The sequence below is a fragment of the Scleropages formosus genome, chromosome 22 (assembly GCF_900964775.1).
Source record: "Scleropages formosus chromosome 22, fSclFor1.1, whole genome shotgun sequence".
In the NCBI taxonomy this organism is placed as follows: domain Eukaryota; kingdom Metazoa; phylum Chordata; class Actinopteri; order Osteoglossiformes; family Osteoglossidae; genus Scleropages; species Scleropages formosus.
In genome coordinates, this window is record NC_041827.1 from 12,559,530 (window position 1) to 12,584,261 (window position 24,732).

The 24,732-nt window shown below is 43.5% G+C and overlaps 1 protein-coding gene across 2 annotated transcripts in view; it reads right to left on the reverse strand.

Annotated features, from left to right (window-relative positions):
• The window catches only part of dock3 (dedicator of cytokinesis 3), a 197,212-nt gene that overhangs the window by 3,466 nt on the left and 169,014 nt on the right, over nucleotides 1-24,732 (reverse strand). For both annotated transcript variants that reach the window (XM_018747099.2, XM_018747107.2), the window contains 34 exons: nucleotides 24,537-24,634; nucleotides 24,003-24,086; nucleotides 22,431-22,531; nucleotides 22,143-22,224; nucleotides 21,821-21,991; nucleotides 19,165-19,254; nucleotides 17,902-18,094; nucleotides 17,221-17,348; nucleotides 15,996-16,142; nucleotides 14,610-14,708; nucleotides 14,146-14,240; nucleotides 13,140-13,215; nucleotides 12,305-12,405; nucleotides 10,666-10,724; nucleotides 9,619-9,767; nucleotides 8,927-9,012; nucleotides 8,758-8,784; nucleotides 8,536-8,631; nucleotides 8,369-8,429; nucleotides 7,852-7,945; nucleotides 7,201-7,349; nucleotides 6,340-6,426; nucleotides 6,052-6,156; nucleotides 5,808-5,949; nucleotides 4,494-4,660; nucleotides 4,162-4,248; nucleotides 3,886-4,065; nucleotides 3,081-3,164; nucleotides 2,830-2,946; nucleotides 2,513-2,652; nucleotides 906-1,041; nucleotides 563-644; nucleotides 276-391; nucleotides 100-187 (listed from right to left, as the gene is read on the reverse strand). In XM_018747099.2, coding sequence (XP_018602615.1) covers nucleotides 100-187; nucleotides 276-391; nucleotides 563-644; nucleotides 906-1,041; nucleotides 2,513-2,652; nucleotides 2,830-2,946; nucleotides 3,081-3,164; nucleotides 3,886-4,065; nucleotides 4,162-4,248; nucleotides 4,494-4,660; nucleotides 5,808-5,949; nucleotides 6,052-6,156; nucleotides 6,340-6,426; nucleotides 7,201-7,349; nucleotides 7,852-7,945; nucleotides 8,369-8,429; nucleotides 8,536-8,631; nucleotides 8,758-8,784; nucleotides 8,927-9,012; nucleotides 9,619-9,767; nucleotides 10,666-10,724; nucleotides 12,305-12,405; nucleotides 13,140-13,215; nucleotides 14,146-14,240; nucleotides 14,610-14,708; nucleotides 15,996-16,142; nucleotides 17,221-17,348; nucleotides 17,902-18,094; nucleotides 19,165-19,254; nucleotides 21,821-21,991; nucleotides 22,143-22,224; nucleotides 22,431-22,531; nucleotides 24,003-24,086; nucleotides 24,537-24,634 — 3,717 coding nt within the window. The remainder of the gene's footprint in view (nucleotides 1-99; nucleotides 188-275; nucleotides 392-562; nucleotides 645-905; nucleotides 1,042-2,512; nucleotides 2,653-2,829; nucleotides 2,947-3,080; nucleotides 3,165-3,885; nucleotides 4,066-4,161; nucleotides 4,249-4,493; nucleotides 4,661-5,807; nucleotides 5,950-6,051; nucleotides 6,157-6,339; nucleotides 6,427-7,200; nucleotides 7,350-7,851; nucleotides 7,946-8,368; nucleotides 8,430-8,535; nucleotides 8,632-8,757; nucleotides 8,785-8,926; nucleotides 9,013-9,618; nucleotides 9,768-10,665; nucleotides 10,725-12,304; nucleotides 12,406-13,139; nucleotides 13,216-14,145; nucleotides 14,241-14,609; nucleotides 14,709-15,995; nucleotides 16,143-17,220; nucleotides 17,349-17,901; nucleotides 18,095-19,164; nucleotides 19,255-21,820; nucleotides 21,992-22,142; nucleotides 22,225-22,430; nucleotides 22,532-24,002; nucleotides 24,087-24,536; nucleotides 24,635-24,732) is intronic.

Consider the following 24,732-nt stretch of genomic DNA (forward strand, 5'->3'; position numbering starts at 1 on the left):
TACAATCCAAGGTGTGAGAGCAGGAACACATGGGCTGGAGCACTTCTATTGGAAATATCACTAGAATGATGGAGACCTGACGTGTGAGTAAAAAGTCACCTTTCTCGGCCACTGAGAGATTGGGATCGCTGCACGGCTTGCAAGGCCCTATCACCTGGTGGAAGAGTGCGCGCTGGAGGTTGGCTGGCTGCAGACAAAGGAAAAGAAACATCACACAGAACGCTGTACCAGCTGATACAGGATTGTATGAATAGAGTCCAGAGGGCCCTGCCTACCTGTCCATTTTCAGTCATGGTGGGATACATAGCGCTGCTGGGCCTTTCCCGGTGTGGCGGCAGCAGCATCAGCATCTCCCTGTTGTGCCTGTATTTGTCTGGCAGCGATGGGGAGCCTGCCACAGAGGAAGAGGATGCACGGAGGCAGAGAGTATCAAAGCATGACAACATCCCTTTATGGGCCGGTACGCAGGGCGCGGAGCGTTGAGTGAATCACGGGCGGCTGACGCACGTTGCGGTCCGACTCATTTTAATTTAGGAGGAATAGCTGCCAAGCTGTCACCTACCTCTGGTGCTAGATGGGGTGGAGTTCATCATCTGGGAGGGGGCAGAGTGAGTGGAACTCAGGCTGGAGGAGGAAGGGCTGGGCTGAAAAGGGGAATAAACAGCGCATAAAAAGGCCATTAAGCAAATGAGGGGAAAAAAAAAGATGTGTTCATAAATAGGAAACGGATGTGCTAACTACAAGGGAGGGATTAATGACCTGAAAAAAGAGTGCACAAAATGCTGCAGGGTCATGAACGACAGCCCGATGACTGCTTTTTCTTAATTGGCACTGATAAGATGGAATAATTCGTGGCTAAGGGTAGTTTCCTCGGTGGAGGGAGGTGCAGCCTCATGGCAACAGACCTGCATCCTGTAGATGTCCTCCGGGTGCTCCACCACCATGCCGTCTGTCAGAATGACCAGGTTGCCCGTCTCGCTGGAGGTGTGAGAGGATAGTGAGGACGTGGAGTGGCGGACAGAGCCCAGCAGGTTCAGTGGGCTGGAGAGAGAGACAGCAGGAGACGGGGACAGGTGGAGAGGTGGTGGCGGTGGGGGGGGGGGGTGAAGTGGGGGCGAAACGTGGCAGACAAGTGAAAGGAGAACAAGTGGGAGATGTGAGTGACGGAGAGAAGCAGAGTGACGAAGATGAGGGAGTGAAGCAGATTGGACAACATTGGGGTTAGCCAGCGACAGAGGAACAAGCAGAAGCCACGTGGAAAAAGGGGAAGGATCACAGTGTCTAATGGGTGTACATCCGTCCTCCGTTACTACGACACAGAGTGACTTCAGCGTTATAGACCTCCAGGTGAGCACAGATTTAAACTTGGAATTTTAACCTTTGTCCCAGTTAAGCTCATTCACATTAGATTCATTTGTTTTAAATCACTGCGACTCAACCTTGCATGTGACTGATTCACCTCCGCTTTTGTCGCACACCCTTAACTGTGGATCATTTACACGAGTTACGTTACACACACCTGCATGTGACTGACTCATGCGTGTTTTTACGTCATCCGCTTTCATGTGGCTGATAGGGCAGCTGCTAGCATAGAGGTTACAGCTGTTGCCTTTGGACCCAAAGGTCACATATTTGAATCCCACCTCCTGGTGCAGTACCCTTGATCAAGGTACTAACCCTAAAATTGCTCTGGTAAAACTACTCAGCTGTATAAATGGATAGATGAATGTAAGTAGCCTAGCCCTGAGAGGGAGGTGTGGTAGTGCAGCAGGTTTGGCTGGGTCCTGCTCTCTGGCGGGTCTGGGGTTCGAGTCTTGCTTGGGGTGCCTTGTGATGGACTGGCATCCTGTCCTGGGTGTGTCCCCTCTCCCTCCCTCCAGCCTTACACCCTGTGTTAGGCTCTGGTTTGCCACAAGCGGTTTCAGTCAATATGTGTGTATGTATCTGAGCTTAACACTGTAAGTTGCTTTGGAAAGAAGTGTCACACACACACACAGACACACACACACACACACACACACACACACACACACACACACACACACACACACACACATTTGCAGAACCGCTTGTCCCATACGGGGTCACGGGGAACCGGAGCCTACCCGGTAACACAGGGCGTAAGGCTGGAGGGGGAGGGGACACACCCAGGACGGGACGCCAGTCCGTCGCAAGGCACCCCAAGCGGGACTCGAACCCCAGACCCACCGGAGAGCAGGACTGCGGTCCAACCCACTGCACCACCGCACCCCCCTCGGAAAGAAGTGTCAACTAAATGTAAATCATGCATGTGTTAGACAAACTTGCAAGTAACTTATTTGCCTTTGTTTCGAAATGTTTTTATTTGTTGTTAGCATGTGTGATTGACCTGTGTTATTTTTTTGTACTGTATCTTCTGTGCTTCTGAGCATGTGACTCAGCCTGTCTTTCTACATGCACTAGGTTCTTAGGTATGACTCGCTCGTGATTTTTGAATGTTTCACTCACACATGCTGTCCAGTGCGTGACTCACCTGTGCCTGTGCATCAGTTTGATGCTCTCGGGACTCATGGGACTGTGGGAGGCCAGGATGCCCCGGGGGTTACTGTTTCCAGAGCAGGCTGAGCCCATTTTGTCGAAGGCAGGGAGCCCCTGCAGGGCCACGTAGAAACACTGCTCTGAATATTCACACTGCCCCAATCGCCCACCCACTGGACTCCAAACAGCATCTCCAACTTGGGACTCGGATAGAGAAAGTTGAAAATCTACGCAAGCTGTTTGAATGTTGCTGCATGATTCACTATAAATGACAGACTGAACAGAAGCATATGATTCATAAACATAACTCACATGGCACAGGCTGCTTCTCATCATCTGGAACTGATCTATGAGCTTTTTGTGAAGCGGACGCATTTCTGGGTGCACCAATTTTTCATGGACAGCCAGACCCACTCCCAAGATGTGAACCTGGGACAATTAATACGGATAAACCTTTAACACAATTTGGTCATAAATGTAACATTTTAGTTTCCTACATGAAAATATTAACAGTTTCATCATGTTACGAATACCACTGGTAGTTGTTGATGCACTGCCCTCACCTGTTCCTGCATGAGGTCTTTCAGCTGGGTGATCTTCTCCGTGTCCTCTGGGTGACTGCTAATGTATTCCTTATCGAAAAATGCCTGGAAAAGTACATACCGTTACGTTCTGTAGATTCATACTTAGTTCCTCAGACAGGTAACTATTTTCACCCGTGAGAAAACTTGTCTTTAATCTCCACTTGCTCTTGAATATATTTTTTATTATTCATTTTATAAACAGTACTGGGTCACAGCAATAGAAACAGTACGCAGAAAAACTGCAAATACGTCCACAGACAAAAAAAATAAGCCCAAAAGCTCTAAAGGTTGCAATATTTCACAGGTATGTTCATGTAGTATGATCTAATAAGTTCCATGAAGGTGATTAGGCATTCTGGAATTCCGGTGAAATGCCCTGCAGATCAAATATTAGTTTTTCAAGCAGAAGAAAGTTAAACACTTTGGTCAAGCCCATATTTACACAGGGAACTTCAGGTGCAGAAAATAGCAATAAAATAAATTTCTTTGCCAAGTATGTGAAAATAATCAGATTGCATTGCACAGTTGCATCAAAATAAGAGTTTGGGTTGCGGTTAAACAAGGAAACGGAGGGAAACAAGTTGAATATTTTAATGAAGTACCATGATTGTATTTTCATATTGTCCTGTTGATCAGTTTATGGATGATCTGGCTGCAACTTAGAGGATCTGAAAGACTTATAATAATAATAATAATAATAATATTCTGTAAGATGTACATAATTTTGGAGAAAAGTGTCTGCTAAATGAATAAATGTAAATAATAACAGCGGAATGAGATCCACCTCTTGATATCTGGCGATTCCGCCATTGACCGCAGCATCAATGACCCCGTTGAGACACATGCTGAGCAGGTTGATGTTCCCGTGCAGCTGCTTGTGCTGATACTGACTGATGAGGGTGCGTAGCTCTTGGTTCTTATTCTCCACCACAGAGATAGCGTTCTCCAGTGGGCTCACTTCCACCTGTAACAGGCATATTGGCCCCACATTCAGACACTGCTGATCCATTGCGAATTTAGCCTGTTTCACAGGTCAACACAGTTATGAGTGTAAACTCACCAGCTCTCTCTTCTCCACCTCAAACCAGCGGGAGATACCAGGCAGAGGATGTGTAAGAATCAGTGTGGTCCTCTCAATCCACAAGCTCTGGAAAGGCACAGGAGGAAAATATCAGCTGAGATGGAACATAGACATTACCTATGAATCCACTGCTGAATTCTGAAGCTGTTCAGCCTCTGCCATGCACTGCAGATGGGGATTCTTGACGAACTATGTAATAAACCGCGGGAGACCCGATAAGATGAAAATTATCACCCTGTCTCTTGATCTTCATGAAATTTTGCTAACGGTGACAGTTGCATTTATAGAGAAAGGGTGATTTAACAATTTACCTTGAACTCGTTCTCTCTGTCTTTAGGGACCTTATGGAAGGGGCGGTCGTAGCGGAAGCGGCGCACATTGTTGACACGGTAAAAGCTTTTGATGCGGTCCGGCACACGGTCCAGCTGCAGAACATCCGCACTCTCAGGCACTGGCGTTACGGCGTAGATCTGAAGGTCTAAGGTGTATTACGTGAAGGAAAAGCCATCATATATGGTATACAGTGAAGGAAAGACTAAAGGACTTCTAACTTGGCCTGATCTGAATTCAAAATGATGAGCTGCACATTTGTCTTACAACTGAACATTTAACACTCATGACTTGGAACCTGTGTTACTTAAAAACGAGTCAGTGTTATTTCTGTGGATTTACACAAAGGAATTTTCATTTTAATCATTGCTCTGCGTGTTGCACTTAATAAAAAGTTATTGATTTGGAAGACAGCTTAATCTGCGGTGATCAAAACAGGCAGTGACAACAAAACAGCTTCGCAAGTAAGGAAGAAATGATAATAAACCAACACAACAAAAGACAAAACAAGACAATTCCCATAATCCTGAAAAGCAACAAATAAAAACTGAATAAAAAGAACCTCTACATTAACCATAGGAGCGGCTGGTAGTGTAGTAGTTAGAGCTGTTGCTTTCCACTCAAAGAGCACAAGTTTGAACCCCACCTTTGGATGAAGTACCCTTGAGCAAAGCACTTACACTGAATTAATACAGTGAAACTTACCCAGCTGTATAAATGTGTAAATAATTTTACGCTGCTTTGGAGAGAAGCATCAGCCCAATAAATAAACATAAATAAAACCTCCAAAGTAAGCAATGTGCCTTTATACAAATGCCCACATCATGCAGTCATAAAGAGAAATGTGCCATAAAGAATGTATATTGTCTCAACATCCCATCAATAACGTGAAAAAAAGTTGTAAAATGATAACAACAGCTGCATAGTAAAGCAAGCCGAGTGAGATGTTGCACACGCCAACTGAAAACATAAATGATCCGTTTAAGAGGTCTTTGCCGGGAAGTAATTTTTGACAATTTTTAAATTAAGTGTTCACAATATTTAGAATCATAGTCCTGAACTCTGGCTTGAACTTCGGTGACTTGAACTCACACTCCGACTCAAGGGATGGTGCAGTCCATGACTAGTGCCTAGTGCCTAGCGACTCCAACTTGGACAATGCCTTCGTGATTTGGGTTTAGATCGGAATGCAAGTGACTCGGACTTGACTCTGGACATGAGAGTTAATGTCAAAAGAAAATGAAATATCCAACAACCATGCACACATTCCAGTTTTCAGGAACTCTTAAGGATACACTGGGCATCACTTTGCAAAATGGACTCATCAGGCTGATTGGGATGTTGCATGGCGATGGCTTGTGGGAATTCACCCAGCATTCTCTGCTGAAAGGCTTCGAGCCTCTCATAATCATGCCCCCGGCAAACAAACTCCTTGTTCTGTGAGAAAACGAACAGGGGGGAAAAAAAATAAACAAAAGTTAAAACTATCCTTCCTGCACAACATTCAGTGTCCTTGAGCAAAACATGTGTCTGACTCACCCTGAGGAAGAAAGGGAATTTTCTTCCATAAAACCCCACTCTGAAGAACTCTGGTTCAAGTCTCTGCTGCTCCATGATGTTGTCGTAATAAGCTGCTTCCATTTTCTGCCGGGGGAATAACAGAGGCTATCACGATTATCACGATAAGCTTTATTTGTATGCGTTCATGAAGGTGATTTAACCAGTAGTAGTGTTCGCTCTCAATGGTAACATGGAAGCTTTTCTGTGATTAATAAGAAATACGTATCTCCAACAACAATCATGGCCTACAGCAGACTTATTACTCACCCGTATCCAGCTGAGGCTTTGATAATCATACAGGGCTTCATATTGGAATGCTAATTCCCGACACAGGGGAATCCCATACTCCCAACACTGGGGGTAAGAATTGAGATAAGAGCTCATGGAGGAAGTAAAAGCTGCTCCGTTCCCTTTAAATCTTTATATATACATCTCAAAAAAAAATTACTAGGAAGGTGATCAGGAATCGTCGATATTCTGATAAAGTTTATGAAACTTCTAGTGTGATGAACACTGGTTCATATGGTGGAAAGAAACAAACTAACTGTACTTAAGAATCACGTCTGCAACTATGTCTCTCTTTTTCCTAATATAATGCACTCATTGTATTTCCTGTGAGATGTGTGTCACTTTGGAGAAAAGCGTCTGCAAAATGAATAAATGTAAATGTAAAAGATTTCATTGGGCTTTACAAACAAGTGCTCATTGCACAGATCAGGGTATGTGAACTGGTAATCTGTCATTTCAAAAGAATAGAAAACATATTTTGAAAGATACAATACTAGGTGTTGTAAATTTTGGGAAAACATACGAGGTCTTGTCGTACATTCACCAACAACTACAGAAGCAAATTTTACAGAAGTAATTCTGGGACATTTTTATCTCAGGTTTAAACAGCCTTGCATAGTTATTTCCAGATCTGTAAACTAGGTAAAAGTTTTCAAGTTCTAAGTATGCAATTTTGAAAGAAATAATAATAAGCACTGTAAACTACGGAAAGCATCTTAAGTCCTTTAATACATTTAAGAGAACATTTCCGGGAGTGCCTATCCTGCTGTTGCATTTCAAACATACGCAACCAAATATAAAAACAATTCCAAGAAATGTGTGTGAATGTGTGCGTATTACCTTGCCCTTGTTGAAGTAGTGGATGACCTTGCGACACAGACCCTCCTTGCGATGCCACTCGCTCTGGGCCGGGTAGTGCAGGAACTCCCTAAGCGGCCGCTCCTCCCAGTGCAGCAGCTCCCAGTACAGCAGCAGTGTGAACGCAGCCTCTGAAGGCCAGCGTCCATACAGAGGTCACCGGTCATGGTGAGACATCTAACATCTCATCATTACTCAAGTGGTAAAGCAGGCAGCAGGTACCAAGATGGTCAGAGCTGCCACTTGGCCCTCTCAAGGACCCAGGGTTGAATCCAACCAACTACAGAATGTTTGGTCAAGGCGCTTACCTTGGGTTACAGCAGAAAAATTCATCTAGCTATGTCAGTATGTAAATGAATGCAAACAGCTGAATAGACATATTGAAATAGGGGTAGCATAGTGGTTAGAGCTGCTTCCTTTGGCTCCAAAAGGTCCTTATCCTAAACTGCTCCAGTAAAATCAGCCAACCGTATAAATGAGTACATCGTTATAGGTATTTCAACATTGTAAGTCCCTTTGGAGAAAAGTGTCAGCTAAATGAAAAAATTTCCAGTAGGTTCAAAAACAAACAGAATCAGCTCATGGGGAGCCAGGTTCTAAGTGAGAAAGTCAACTCCAGAGGAGGGATCTCACCTGTGTAGTTCTCTGCCTGCAGGTGCATGTCGCACAGCTTGTGGATGTAGCGAATGTACATCTCCTCTTTATTAATCTCTGACTTGTAGAAGTTCTGCACAAGACAAATACAGATAAACTCATGTGATGCTCTGATGAAAAAATGCCAACTGTCTCTTCGGATCAGCAGAAGGAAAAACAGCGAAACATAAATGCACAGAATGATTTATTCTAGGCTTGGTCCATAATCAAAGGGGTGCGGTGGTGCAGCGGGTTTGGCCAGGGCCTGCTCTCTGGTGGGTCTGGGGTTCGAGTCCTGCTTGGGGTGCTTTGCGATGGACTGGCGTCCTGTCCAGGGCGTGTCCCCTCCTCTTCCAGCCTTGCACCCTGTGTTGCCAGGTTAGGTTCTGGCTCTCCTCGACCCCGCTCAGGACAAGCAATTTCAGGCTCTGTGCGTGTGGTTCATAATCATAGTGCAATAGCACCATAATTCTGTTTCAAAGTGTTTACAAAAGTTGGTAGAGGTCAGTTAGCTCACCAGCAGGTTCACAGTGCAGCCAATCTTCTTATTTTCTGTCTCATCCCCTTTCATGCAGTCCCTGAGCATGAAGAGTTCATACAGTGAGTTCATACGTGAAGCTGTTCAGTGCAATCTTCCTTCATGCTGTGCGAATGCAACTCCCCTGCTTCCTGTAGTTCGCGCACCTGTAGTCGAGCAGACGTTCCATGAGACGAGTGACAGAGGTGACGAAGGAGATGCCCGTCTCTCGCCAGGTCTCCTGCTCGATCTTCTCAAGGAGACTGGAGGCACAACAGAAAGAGGTGAATCAGAGGCGGCTTAGTACACGAGTACACACGCTATAAAGACAGAGCCTGGCTGCTGGTATTAGTGTAAGCTCGATGAAAGAGAGAAATGTGTTATCTTACCTGGGATAAGGCCCAAAGAGTTGGGTTCTAATCCCGGCAGCAGAAAGTAAAGCAAAGACAAGAGGATTACTATCCGTGAAAGCGAGAGCAGGGGACGCTGTCCCTGGACTTGGAAATAGGGAAGGGACTGGGGCAGAGCGAGTGCGTGCATCCAAGGGGTGGAGCTTACAGCAGACTGAAGAGCTCACGGTAGTTCTCATCCCCTTTCCCCTCAGACACCAGGCTGTCCAGCTTGTCGATGAGCTCTGCTTCCACCTGTAAGGCCAAGAGAGACAAAGAGATTCAAAAAATAACATTAGAAAACCGGCCATGCTCCTCAACAAGCAGCAGGTGGCACAGCAGTCAGCGCTCCTGCATTGCACTTGACGGATCTGGGCTCAAAATCTTATCTCCGGCTGTAGTACCCTTGAGCGCGGTACTTAGCCAAAATTGATGCAGTTAGAATTACTCACCTGTATGAATAGGTAAATAACTAAGTAGTGTAATGTTTTAAGTCACTTTGGAGAAAAGCATCAGCTACTGCAAATGATCTTGCTGACTCAAAGGGGTTACATTAGGGTAGCATCTGGGAAGAGGTAAATTAATACCTCCTGAGTCCAGGTCTCATGGTTGTATCTCCAAAGAGGCTGGATTCATCACGACAGCATTTGGATCCATCACACATAATATGCCAATTCAGGACACTGACTAGTAACCTGAAGATTGTTGGCTTAAATCCTATAAGGCAACCTGTTATAGCATTATACCCTTAAGCTAGGCAATTTACTCATTTTGCTGTAGCACAGTACCTCACTCTATTAATGGGTATAATGTTACACTTACGGTACAAATAGAGCAAAGAGGCAAAGAGAGGAGACTGGCCTGCTTGAAATTGCCATTCTTGCGCTGCTCCCAGTCCATCATATCATGGAAGATGGGGATCATGATGTTGCGCACCTCCACCTGTGGCACCAGAGTGACACCCAGGAATGGTCCTATCATACCAGGGATGAAGTGGATCTTGTTCTCTCCTGCATGAACAGAGGAAACAATCACACATAAACAGTTGACTCAATGGGTCTCACACAGTACCCACAATGGAAGCATAATTATGTGTAAAGTTTAAAAATTGTTTTTTTTTTTTTCTCTCTCATCAATCCCGCTAAAGCCCTGTACAAAAAAAGTGCAAGTATGGATTAGCAAATCATATAATGTGCTAGAACTGATCTCTTTCAGATAATCTGAGTTTCCTTGGAGTCTCCATAATGAGGCACAATAAAGCTTTAAAATGGTTTATTACAGTTCTGCAGAGTCTCACCAGATGTTCTCCACCACAGATGTACATATCTCTTCACAGTCTTTTTATATTTTCCAAAACTACCTACTTGTGCCAATGCCAAGACCATCCAAGGTGCAGAAGTGCTTTTTTTTCTAGAAATTTCCAAACCACACAAAGACGATACAATGCAGTAAGGATGATGTAACAGTAAAAGACACAAATGAATGCCATATGTTGAATTAAATAAGAAAGAATAATTAAGAGTAACTCACACTAAATAACAATGGAGTTAAAAAAGTACACTGCAACAAGTAATTCAAAATCAGACTTGTAGAGGGTAGTAACGACAACTTTATGGTGCCCTGTGTAACACTAGGGCCTGTTCGTGTGTGTGCATGTTTTGCAATTACAAATTCAATAAATGACCAAAATCTGATGCAGAGTCTGGGAGAGGAACTGCTGTCATATTCACAAATTGCACTGCGTTACTCTGGTAAAGATCTGCGTGAACGTTTTGAAAAGTGCAATTCAGACTTATGGAAATGCAAGTCGAGGATGAAAGGACACGTAGAAGAACTGAAAGTTTAATGTGTGTGATAGCCGATGCCTGCAGGTGTGTGTCTGTGTGTTTGCGCTGGGGTGAATCTCACCGAGGTTCTGCCACATGCTGAAGAGCTCATACGCCATCATCACCCTCATGTCGCCGTATCTGGCAAAGGACAAACCGACACATGTGAGCTAAGTTCCTGCAACAGAGCACTGGCAAAGCACCTTTGATGAGGGGGTATGACAGGGAAATAACATTTTTCATTATTCAAGCAAATGCATGAAAGGAAAAAGACAAAAAAAGGCCACTCATTTTTTTTAGATAATTCTTTGTTAAGATGACAGGTGTCAGGTAGAGGAAGTGCAAATAACCGTGTGCACTTGCTCCAGTGAGCATGATGCCCGTGTGCGGATGTGTTTCGTGCTTCGCTGAGCATGTGCCTGTGCCTACATTTGGCCTGTGCGAGTGACACAAACAAAGAGAAGGACATTTGCATGTGAGCGTTCCCGATCCAGAGAGCAAAAGAGGCACGGCGAGACGCGGTCACCTCACCTATGCTCCGGCATGTCAGCGTGAACCCTCTCTGAGATCACAGCGCTGACACCAATGACTTAGCGGTCCCAAAACTCAAAAAATACATTCAAGACGTGTCCAGGGCGGCACGCTCATGCTCGCTCGAGGCCACGATGCAGAGAGGAGTACGTAGACACAGACAGCACCGCTCTGCAGAATGACGGTGGGTCACGTCTCCAAAAGCATCCTTCCTAATTGTAGCAGCTCGCCAAAGGGGGCGCTCTTGCGCTTTGTTTTGCAGCCCACCGTTCCCCTCCATCAACCCAGCATCGTCTCTATTCTTAATTTCACCCCCACACTCTGTCGTGCTCTTTCTTCTCTTTACACATCCCCGTGCGCACGCTTTATTCCAGCCCTTCACGCCGTCTCCCCATAGAAACCCGTCCACCAGCTACAGGCTGCGTGAAACGCAGGACGGCAGTGCGGCGAGCTTGGCCCAGGAGCACGGTACGATGACTCACTACAGTTATCACACGGGGGGCACAAGGACTGCAAGTTCTCAGGCTGCTCATATTAATAGCACGCAGTCCAGGCAATAAGAACTAACCTACCTATTTTTAGGCCTAGATAAAAAAGCCTTTTAGGAATTTCTATGTTAAGGCTTCATGTGCTGCATGCTACATTGGAGCTAGACAAAATACAGAAAGGTGAGTTCAGCTGCAACGGACAACTGGGCTAAAATCATCTCGAAAGGTGGATTTGGAGCAGGGAGAGGTGAAATGATATGTTTTTATGGTGGGCAGCGTGACTCATCGTTGGCTATTAATACTGCCCCATAGACAATGGCAGTGCAGTATGATAACGAACGCCTATTCCTTAATGGTTTCTCCCGTTTTTTTTCTGTAATTTCTGGAGCGCTGTATTGTATGTATCTGCGGCCAGTTGATTCCTTGTTACGAGAGAGCAAGGAAATTCACGCTATGTTATGTGTATTTTATTGTTACATATAGGATGCTGAATGTGAACTTCAGAGGGACTTCAGAGAGAGAGCTGGGATATTACTGTGCCATTAATAAATGTGCTCTTTCGATATCTTTCAGTGACTCCTCATCCTTACCTCTTCCATGCCTAACCAATGATAAACGTACTACTTTTTGAGTCATAAATTTTACCTAAATAACAAAACTTTGTAAACTAAGTAATTAGTAGGAAATGGAAGATGGTCTTACTTGTCCAGAACTTTCTTCCTTTTGGCAGGTGTGAGGTTCTCCAGCTGCAAGCTGGGCTGGTTAATGAAGAGAATTGCCAGGCTGAAATAGGAGTTCCACACCTGTAAAAATATATGATATATCTTTAGCTGAAATTGTACTGCGGTATAGAGCAAGTCTGTCAGCTTTTTTGCAAACACAAACTTCAGTCTTTAGTCCATTCTAATTATATAGTCAGGTTGGAGTGCAGAGGTTCTTGGGTAAAACTGCTTTATAATGTTGTTTTATATTGTTGCCAGATTTCTTTTCCATGGCATTAACTGCTGGCAGTGCAGCACTGTATATACCAATAAACCAACACTATGTAAATAATAAAGGATTAATTCATCTTTTGCACGGTTCTTTCAAACACAATCAAAACAAAAAAAAAACATTGGCGTAAGAGAATAACAGACAAAATTTCCCCTATTAAAACTTAAGAGGCTACAATAAAATTTTTTCCCGAGTTAAAACAAAACCTAAGAACAGAGCTTTGTTAGCTTAATTTCCTTACAGGTGGATTCAATATAAGATTAATGGAGCTACATGTGTTTAACAAACGAAAGTCAATGCATAATCACATCTGTTTTTCATCTTTCTACAAATGATTAAGCTCTTTTACAGTGACAGATTTTTTTTATTTCTTTCTACCGCTGCAAGGGATAAAGAAGTCTTAAATAAACTGTGCATTAAGAGCTGCTCATGTTTAATTTCATAAGTGCATGGGTCCTTCGACTGAGTGAAACGACAGGAGTGATTGACCAGGTCCAACATTAAAATCCCTTGATCCTTCAGAAACTTCCCCAACGTCACGCACCTTGAAGTCAAAGTCTGCCTCGGTGAAGTTTTTGTGCAAAGCCGGGGACAGATACTGGGCCGTCGTCACGATGATACTTCCGAAAACAAAAACAAGATAAAAGTCACGCCGTGTGAGCAAAACAGATGCTATACCAGAACCATTCTCTGAAGCTTTTAAAATAATGAGCGCATCTCATCTGTCGGGTTATCATCAGCATTCTTCAGTGACAGACAAAGACCTTGCACACTTCAAATAATGAGCAATCAAATTATAACCACTGACACTGCCTTTCTGTTTGCGTTCTATCAATATACCATAGTTCAAGACCACAAACTCTAAGGATCCCGAAAAATGTCAATTCTCAGTTCAGACTACATCATAAACAGCTGGAATTTCTTCATCATCCTGCTCCCATGTTGCAGTGTCATTCAGAAACACAAACACCATGGTATATTTTACAGGGCAGAACTACCGGATCAAATGTACTGTAGAAAAACCAACCTACCGATTTCTGCAGGCAACGGAATGACCTAATTTTTGTTTTTATTTTTCCAGCACGGCAACTTATTCACATTACAGGAAGGACAGGGGAGAAAAAAAAAAAAAAAAAAAAAACAGCATGGGGTAAAATGAAAGTAAAATCCATAATTAAATTAAATTCCTCAGGGGTGCAGGATACACACGAAACAGGCTGCAATTCTGCCTGCCTGGAAAGAGACACAGCCTGTTTACTGCCACTCACAGCCAGACTCAAACACATCCCGTACGCAACACTGCTGCCATAGCGAGGACACTGACGCTTCCTAACACGCTGTCCTCAGGATGTCCGCTACCTGTGAGTTTAGAACAAACTCAACACCCAGACTTATGTGTGACACCCTGACACGCTTAACCTTTTGACACGAAGGATGGCCTCAGCGCCACTTCTAAACAGGTGTATAGATCTGGGATGTTGCTCCACGCTGAATACCGTACTCTCCTCCTGCGAGCTGGCAAATAAAACGGGTAGCGACGATGGGCTTACTTGCTGGTAAGGAGCCTCATCACGTTCCAGTCCCTGGGGAAAATGCTCAGCTTCATCAGATTGCGAAACACGCAGAAGATCTTCAGCAGGAACTCCTGGGAAGGAGCACTTAGTTAAGTTTCCACTCCAGCTGCTCCAGTTCCGGCCCCTATAGCGGCTAGAATTTGCTCCACAGGCATGATTTACATCACAGTCATTTCTGATGGTCGGACAGTGCTGCTCTCTCTCCTTCCGAGGTTCAAATGAGTACCGAGAACTGACGCTGCCATTTTTATATATCCATAAAGGCTTGACAAAATGCATTATGTATTCATTATAGACTAATGAGGACCTGACACTGAGGCCTTGGAGATTCTGGTTTATCCCCATGGTTCATAATAAGAATTTAAAAGTGGCTCATATCCAAGGAGAAGGACAGGGAGCTGCACCGTGCTCCGAAAGGGTTTGCCGGATTGCGATCTCACCTTGAGTTCCTCCTTGCTCTGGAAGTTGTCCAGCAGATGCTGGAAATGGATGTCCGACATCTGACGCAGCAGAGACAGGAGGCAAGACACATACTCTCCCTGGTAGAAAGGAGCCACGCAAGCACATATTAACCCATCCACTTGTCCACTGCATAACAAAATGGTCAATTTACCAAATGGGGAATAGGGAAGAGGGTAGCCAGGGTGAAGGGGTGGGGGCGGTTCTGAAATGGACTCAGTATTGTTCATATATTATCCATAAAAAGGACACTGGCATTTGCTTTCAGAAAATTATGCTTACAAGATTTCCATAAATAACATATTCTCCTAGGAAATGCACTTTTAGTGCAAATTAACTGTGTAAATCAATGCTGCGCATAATATTCATTTAATATACTGTACTTATGTATATTACATGGAAGGTAGTCAAACTAGCAATTAAAAAAAGGGTCACACTTGTAAATTACAGAAACAAATTGTTGTACATAAATACCAGCCAAGTAAAAAAGCAATTTGTCTTCTCACTCCAACAAGCAAAACATTACTGTGATTTGTTCTAAATATTACACAGTTCTCTTGGGTCAAGCGCAGCTGCTTAATATTAAGCCAGTCAGTACGTCTTTATGTTTGGCTCTATAAATTTGACCCTCCACCAACTGAGAAGAAAATTGTCCATACATACATACATGCATACATCGTCATTACCCATATAAGTCCCATTAAGAGAATAAGTGGAACTGAAAAATAATGAGCTGCGGTATGCAAACAAGTACAAGGAGCAGGAGAGCTTAAAAATACCTCTGGGCTTCTCAGTCCAATGCTCGTATAGGATTCTACAGGGAATACAATGTATTTATTTATTTATTTGTTTATTACAGCCCATTATTATTATTATTATTATTATTATTATTCATTCACTTAGCTGACACCTTTCTCAAAAGCAACTTACAGGGCTGTATGCTACTTAAAGTGATGCACCGATTTATACCGCGGAGTACTGTTTATTGGAGCAATTCAGGGTAAGTACCTTGCTCAAGGGTACTATAATGGGAGCAGGGATTTACACCCAGGTTCTTTGACTGCAGGGCAATGGCTCCAGCTACATCACCACCTGTTGTCCCTTGGGACTGAACAGCGCTGTTTCACTGATCGGTTTCAGGAACAGCACATGGGCTATGCAGGTGATCTTCAGCTGGAGTAAAGGCTACCTGACGACCTGGCGAGTGTCTGAGAGGGGCGGAATGAGGATGGGGCGAACATGCTGGGGCCGAAGTGGAAGGTGTGTGTCGGTGTGTGGTGAGAGGAAGTAGGAGGGCGAGGGCTGATGGCTGGGAAAGGCAGGGTGGGTGAAGACGAATAAGAAGAACCAGATTGTTAGTTACTAACAGTGATCTCAGCCGTGCACTGCGGGCAGCGCTGGCCTCTTACCGCCTCCTGGGACTGAGACTTGCTCATGATGGCAAGCAGTGTCTGGAGAAGGACGTCTAGGAGGCTCTCCACCATCATCTCCACCTCCTCCTGCACTGACGTCTCCTGAGGGAGACACAGGAGGCGCAGAGGAGAGAGGAGGCCGGGTAAACAGAAAATGAGAATTTGTTTAAAAATGTTTTTCTCTTCCACACCTAACCCCCCGCCCCCCCCCGGATTCAAGTTACTCTTCAGCGTTGGCACTCCTTGAAAAACATGATCAACAGCCTAATTCCCCGCTGTTGGATTACTGGAGCTTTCGAACAGGGTTTCCTCCTGCGCTGAACCAACAAATGCTATCCAAATTAAAAAACACCTTCCAAGCATATAAGGCTGTGAAATACAAATCCACACAGTCCCACGGTGTTTATTCCTTCCGTTCTTCTGTTCACACCAGAAACAGGTAGAAATCCAGCAACAAACCGTGAGCCCTTCTCACGCAGGAGTCCATACGGATCACTGCTGGATGGCATCGGGGGGCTCTGGGAAGTGAGCCCTTGAAACCCGCCAGCCTAACTGCTAAATGAATGGTCTCCTGTAGTTCTTCATACATGAAAAGCAGACCTATTTCCTCTCCATCACTGGCAGAAACAAATGATGTCAGGACACAAGGCGATGATACTTCTTGCGTTTTATACATTTATTTTGAGACTTTTCCGAGTGATATTATATTATAGTAAAATAAAAACAGCATTTAAAGGAGCACGCATAACCCCACATTTGAATCAGTTCATCAAGGGAAAGAAAATGCAAAAAGTACGGCACAAATAAGAAACACAACGCAATTTGAGAAAAATCAACAGTAAATATTGTTCTGTTCCCTTTTTACATGACACATCTTGTACATGATGCTACATGCATAACATCATTGTTCAGATGATGAACTGACATGATTGCAAAGTGCTTTACAGCTTTTTTGTGTGGCAGGAAAATTACTTAATTGTGTGGTTATCTCTTCAGCTCATTGCCTCCAATTAAAAGGCATTCTTTTTGAGAGAGGCAAAGCTGCACATCTAACAAGGTTGAGAAAAAGCATTTGAGTGCATCAGTGGTGGCAGAGGGCTGCTTAAAAGTCCCTTCTGCTTGGTGCACCTGTGCGTGTGTGTGTGTGTGTGTTTGTGTGGGTGCGATCAGCATGCTTTACCAGAGAGCTGGCCTTGATGATGGAGAAGATGCTGCTAAGGATTCCGGAGCAAATGAGCAGCTCCTTCTGCTGCCGCAGGTGCAGGTGGATGTGGTGCAGGACCACGGGGAGCAGGATCCTGCGTGATTCTGAGGGCCCAAACAGACGAGGTCCGGTGGAGGTGTGGGAAGATGGATGGAGATTTTACTGCAGCAAGCCAACCCAAGGCTTACAGAACTACGGAGTGGTGGTTCCTCAGAATACTCATTCTGTCAACCATATAACCTCGAAAAACACTCCAGATAAATACACAATTTTAAGAATGAGAAAAAACAGGCACAAACTTGACAAATAGCCCTGTGACAAACACACATGGTCAAAACATAATTTATGTGCCCAATATATCACAAGCCTATTATTCTCATAATTAATGATTAATTTTCTGGTGGGCCACATGAAAGGGACTATGGACAAAAATGAGTAAAAGGAGATCCAAACTTGAGAAACAGCCCCGTGATGAATATTCGTGGCTAAAATATAAATTGTATCTATATCGCAATTCAACATATCATAAGCCTATTTTATTATTTTTATAAGAAATTATTAATTTTCTGGCTACATGAAAAGTATTGTCTTTATATAACAAACTATGTTTGAGTTTCTGCTCCGTGACGCTGCCCCTGTGAGAGGACAGGGCTCTACCTGGGAAGGAGAAGAGCCTGCTGTCCACAGTGCGGGCGATGGACTGCAGCTTGACCACGTCCATGGACTGGCCGATGTGCACTGTGCTCGGCATGCTGCCCAGGGTGCCCCGGACGAATTCCGCCACTTCTTGCACGGTGAACATCTGCAGCAGCTCGTCAAAGATGGCCGGAAAGGAGTTCAACAGCGCCGCCTGTGGCACACGGGAAGGACGGAAGAGACAAAGAGGGAGAAGGAAGTGTGTTTTGCGTGCGTTGCGTTCATGAGGTTGGGGCACCATGCTCCGCTCTGGGTCGCTCAGGTGCGGGAGGACTCTTGGGCCTGAAGGAGTCACCTAAAATCTATAGAGCAAAGGAATCACCTACAACCACAACAGTCAGGCTTCTTACTGGTCCGTTTTAACTTGAATTGGGTACGATTATATTGTCCTGAGGGCAAATGGAGAGTTTCCTGTGATTTCCAACACCCACGTTAATCTCATAAACTGAAAAATGACAGGGAAATTAAATGTGTAGTAAAATATGTATTTTAAACCTACTAAAACAACTCTTGACAACAATAAGATGTTTCTGTTTCTAAGAGTGTCCACTTCACTGCTTAAAGGGCTGCACAGGCTTTTGTTTAATGTCAGTTCTTAATTGTTTTATTAATAGTAATTATTTGTACATCAAGTCCTTTGATCTTATATTGCAGGTATAAAGAAGGTACAGTTTCATTGTCTTCTCCAAAGCTCGCTGGATGGTGACATCCCAGAACCAGGGTTGACCTCATCTCAACAAGACTTAAAGGATGTTCTTCCCCATAATCTATAGATCTTTTGCACAAGGTTTTACACACTCCATTGGCACCAGCTGTCCAATTTCCATGAGTTATTATTCCCTTGCACTGAGGCTTCGTGCAACACCCAAGGCCCAAGAGTCCAATGACACGGTCAGTTCCTGGTAAAGTGATGTTGATCTCCAAGCAAGGCATCACAAAGGATGCTGTGAGTTTTAGGGGAATGACACGTGGAGAGATATGACAGCGGGAGTAGTTTTCCAAAGGTTAGAAATAAAATCCACAAACCATATTAGAAACCCAAAAGAAATCAAATCAAAGAGAAGGTGTGAAGTTGGATTCCCCTTTGGTTGGTTGCTGGCTTTTGCTGACACAGGGATTGGTGGTGGTTTTGGTGGGGGGGTGCTGGATGGCAGGAGCGGCAGGACTAGGCAGAGAAAGCCCACTGCAGAACCGGGTGCAACACAAGGGGGCACATCTACTTACTGAGAGCGGAGAAGGCCGAGGAGCATTGGAGCTCCAAGGCTGCGTACAGCTGACCGCACCACTGGCTTGTCCAGCAGGAGGCTGAGGAGCCTGAGACACAGTTGTGGGAGGGCAGTGAAGGGACGGGTAGGAGGAGTCAAGAAATCAATAAGGGGTCACAGGTCAAAGGTTAAAGGGGTAAATAAAATAAAAATGATTGTTAAAATGAAATCAAAGTATGTATATGTTGATAAAATTTAATTTTAACAGAAAGGTGCCCCCACACAGGTAAAACGAAAGCGTGAAGTTCGAGGGGTTTTGTTTTTAAGAGTAAAAATGTGTAAAAGTACAGCGAAATGTCCCGTGTCCTATCGCTTTTCTTTTTATTTCCTGATAAAACAGAAAATGATGGTCCTTGCGGCAGAGGAAGGACAAGTGAGAAGAGTGTCGAGAGGATCCACACGGCAATAGGAAGGATTTCTTGTTAGAACTGGATAAGAGAGTGCAAAATCAAAAGCAAAAAGCAAAACGGAAATAATTCTGATGCCAAATAGGAAGTTAATGAAGAATTCAGATTCAGAACCAGTTAAAAAAAGCTGATTTAATTAGTTGTGCAACTCTTTGGCTCATTTGTACATAGGGAGTATTTTACATGCTCTGTCAACCCAGTCTTAGCAATAGGGCTGATGGGCTGAAGAGTTTTTAATTATTCATACTTTGAGCAACAGGATCCGAACTGAGCCAGACTAAAACTGCGTGTTTGAAACAGATTGTGTCTTGTGTTAGACAAACTGGGAAAAAACTGCATATTAGTGCTAATATATTCAGGCATGGCAGATGGTATTAAAATGACTATAACAATAAATCATACGTTAACATCGACAAAAAATACTCAAGTCTTTGAAAACACCTGAATTATCTCAAGTGCTGATTAAACATTAAATAACTTTCCCTTGGTCACTATTGCAGTTCTTGTTATTTCTGATGACATATAACAAATTACTTGATTTTTATTGTGCTAAGATTTGCACTGTATCATTTTACAAATCCAAGTGACTTTGGGACATTAAGGAGTAATGGGACATAATGGAGTCCTTTATCCTGGGGCTCATATTGCTAGCCAACAAGATCTATCTAAAGAGTGCTGGTGGCACACAGATCCTGGGTAGTGGGTTTAAATCCGCCTCCCTTTGTATGGAATTTGCATCTTCATCTCACTTTCGTGTGGGTTTCCTCCACGTGCTCCAATTTTCTCCCAAGGGTCAAAGGCATGTGTTTCAGGTGAACTGGTGACTCTACGTTGTCCTTAGTGTGTGAATATGTGAGTGATTAAGTGTGTCTTACACTACTCTATTATTTAAGTGGGTGAATGCCTTACAGGTAGTTTAGTGAAGTACACAGTGTTTCTTGAAAGTATGTGAATCCCTTGTGTCCCTTACTTTGACCACAAAAGGGCTATTTGATGAGAAGCAGTCTTTCTCATCTGACATAACAGGTGTGTAACAACCAATTCCATATGTTGCTTTATAGGAAATCATATATGTAGTGGAAGAACAGACTAGTGCAGGTGCAAAAACAAGTGAACCCCAAGTTGCATTGGATAAACCACATAGGTAAGTACAAACAATTGTGTAAATCATAATCATTATTAATTTTATAAGTTTTAGTTTTAGACTTTATGTTTATTCCAGTATTTTATACAAGAATAATGCCCATCCCTATTGGGTTTACATACTTTCAAGCATTGCTGTATCTAGCAATTATAGGCTGCTTTGGAGAAAAGCGTCTGCTAAATGGACAAATGTAAATGGAGTTTGTCCCATGGTAAAAGTGGGACTCCAACCACAAAGGCTCTTCTGAGGCTAAGCTGCTTTTACTCGATAAAATCAAAATTAAATGTGATGCAAAAAAATTAGTTTTTTGGTGCATCTTTACTTTTAAAGATAAATAAATCTTTGAAGAATAAACATTTTTCCTTTCTAGAGAGAAGTAGCAGTGACCATGGGTCAACACAGTGAGGAATGTCTCTTGGTTATCTTAAACATTAAACTAGCGGTAATGTCTTGCAGATAAGAACAAATACACCAAGAGCAAGATGACATGCATGCAATAATTCTTTGTGTGGCTATACTACAGATCCACATAGCCAATGTATAGACAGTATTTTACAAAGAAAAAAAGTGCAAAATAAGCAATGCCCTTGCTTGAAAGGGTTAAAATGTGAGTGAAATGCAGGTACCAGAGGGTGAGTCTCCACAGTCCAGGGTAAACTCCATATACTGAGGAGCAGAGTTAGCTGCTATGAACTGAAGAGTAGTGGGAAGTGTAAAGGTCAGCAGAAGTTCACCCAGCCACAGGCATCGCCATCCCTCAAAGGCTGCCAGCTGCCATTGGAGCCCTGCCTTTCCTACACATTTCCCCCTAAACAGGTGTCTGGCGAATGAAAGAAGTAGAACAGACTTTATCTGGCACAGGACGGACGCCGGAGTCCCCTGTGGTCTCATGAGGACGAAAGCTGCCAAACCCTGGACCAGCTCAGACAGCCTCTGATTTTGGCTGGGATTCTACCTGCAGGCTGCATGTTCTGCCTGTTGTGCACCGAGTGAAAGTAGCGCCAGCAGGTGAGCCAGTGCGGCCCACCCCCCTCGAGACTGCGTTTGCCTTCCAAGATGCTGACCTGGGTGAAGATTAGCGTTTCCGAGCTGCGGCTGTCCAGGCTCAGCACGAAGCGGATGGACTGGAAGAGCTCCTGGATGCTGGTGCGGAACTGGTCCTCCTCCATACCGCAGGTGGCCCGGGAGTACAAGATGCGGGACTGGACAATGAACTTGAACAGGTATTCCAGAGCCTAGCATAGACCAAGGTACAAGAGAACGTGATCTGCCGTTCTCTTCAGACATAGCTAATCTTTGGCAGGACCCCAGTTATTTCAGTGTAATGCAATGCAGTCTGACTGACAAATATGAAAAGTACAGAGCAGCACTGGCTCATACAAGTACCCTCATGGCCTCCTGGATGTGGTCTTGGCGGACGACCTCGGCTGAGCGGTCCATATACCACTTCAGACAACGGATCAGCTCCCTGCAGACAAGGATAGACTGTTACGTCCTCAGCTTCACAGAGCGGATACCCAGAACTAGACAAAGGTTTGTTTCGTAAATATGATAAAACAATGATCCCACTTATTTCAAATAGAGAACACAGAGACATGCGTGTAGATGCCAACGTCAATGCTTCAAACTCTACATGCGATTGACTCCTTTCTCGGCCGTATTTGTTAAACTCACTTATATGCCAGGGCCCCAGCAAAATGCTTCTGAATGTAGGTGTCCATGACAGGCCGAAAGTGATAGTACTTGCTGTCTCGGAGCAAATTAATGATGAACACCTGGCACGGAGAGAGCAGGAAAGACGAAATGGGAGATATTAAAGGGTTAAAACACTAAAGAGTTGACCTGTTTTTAATAGGATGGATTTAATTCCATCAGCTTTCAGGAAACAATATATTGAAATTGTATCACATGACTTTTATTTGCAGTTTTAATTTGGGGAAGTCAATTTATAATGGGCAGCATGTGGCACAGTGGCCCACAGAGGCACACAAAGGCACACAGCCTAGTTTTGAGAATGCTTAAATTACGTATTCAGTACTCACAAGAAGAAGTATAACTGTTTGTGTATTACAAGTTTAAGCAGGTTTTGTTTGTCTATTATTGTCACTTAGTTTAGCATCAGACCACATTTTATGAGTAAGTAATGGAGAAATCCAGGTAATTCACAAAAACACTTTGGAGAAATGCATCGGTTAAATGTAAAATAAACTATTTTGTTGAGTTGCTTCACTGTGTTATATAAATTTAATGTAATTTCTCTCTTCCTTTAGTTATGTTTTGAAGAAATGTGTGATATTTTATTCTACCTGGGAGAATTTGTTAATAAAATTATATTACTCCTCTGTCATTTTCTGTTTGTCTAAGGGTTTGGTGGTTCAAGATCTGTTTGCAGACACAATGAGAGCACATTGTTTGTATGGCTGTGGCTGTCACTGTCAACTTGCCCAACCCCAATAACTTTTGTTCATGCTACAGTTCAGCAAAATAAATTCCACAACACGACTGTCTGCGACTCTCCCCCTTACAGCCCCGGTTACATTGCAAAATAGGAGAGAATGAACATATTTAGGTGATGTCAACCTAGAAAAGAACTTCCTCATGTTCAGATTTGCCATCCTTTTTCCAAGAAGATGACATAAATGATGGCAACCGGTGCGTCGCATTAAAACTATCTGCACAAACCTGCCCCCGAGGGTATTGCACTAATATCAGATTAATATGTAGGGGAGAGCAGTACGGGGGAACACACACAGAGCAAACTGAAGGTGCAATACGCTATTTTTCCTACAGCTTTAGGGAACAGGATGATGGATATCTTTGGTGAGACATCAGGGATAAATCTCTGACTCTGTTTAAAGAGATCACTGTCATCTAAGTACCCCCTTGAGAGCCTAACTGCAGGCAGAGACTAAATCTTCCCAGAACCAGTGGCCCAGAACTCGTCATTACCAGGTTCAGTCAAAGACTCTAATGGATGCTGCAGTAGCAGCAGGACAAATTCATAAATACAAATGCAGAGCGATACAAACAAACGTGTTGGCACACACACATAAACACAAACAAAATATGAATGTGTATACTGTCCCGCACACATACAGGAATGTATACATGATAATGAAGTGGAAATGGAAATGAGAAAAAAATTTAATTAAAACTATTCGCTGTGCTCTTGGTAATATTCTGAGAGAATCATTAGTGAGCACTGCTGTACGGTTTGCAAAAACTCAAGCCCTGATATAATCTTACCAGTGACTGGAAAACCAATGGGCCATATTTGTCAGTGTTGTCATCCAAAATGGAAAACAGGGTGTCTAGGATGTCTTGAAGAAACTGCAAAAGAAGATTTGGACATTAAATGCAATCATAAGCAATCTGACAATCCTATTATTTCAGACTAAAGTGCGTTTCCATATCACTGCAGATATCTGCAAGACTATAAAAAAAACTAAATAAACACAAATAACAAAATGTACAGCATATTCTTAAATATAAAATATAACAAAATACAAGACAAGAAATTGATGGAAAACAGTTTTTGCATTTCAGCAGGAAAAGAAGTTACTTGTATAGATTTTGTGATTACACTTTCACATGTTTTTGTAGCTACTAAGACAGAAGGGAGACTGGAAACAGTCAAAATCGTCCATTTAGGGACCCTAGATGACCATTTATATTGACACAAATTAAAAAAAAATCTGAATTATTGAATTTAAATTTGTTTGCTACGTTGGACTTGACAGTAACATGACACATCAGCGCAACTCTGTGAAAGTCACTCGCCTTGACGATTTCTTCTCCACTGACATGGCGGAGTCGGCCCAAGATGTCCATCACCCGGTCAGGGTGAGCTTTCCACTTTAGCAAGGCAAGCAGGTCCACTGGGGGTGACATACATTTCGAGACTGTTACAAATACCTCCCACATTCAATCTGAGTTACGTGACAGAAACTAGGAGCTAAGTGGAATGAGAGGGCCA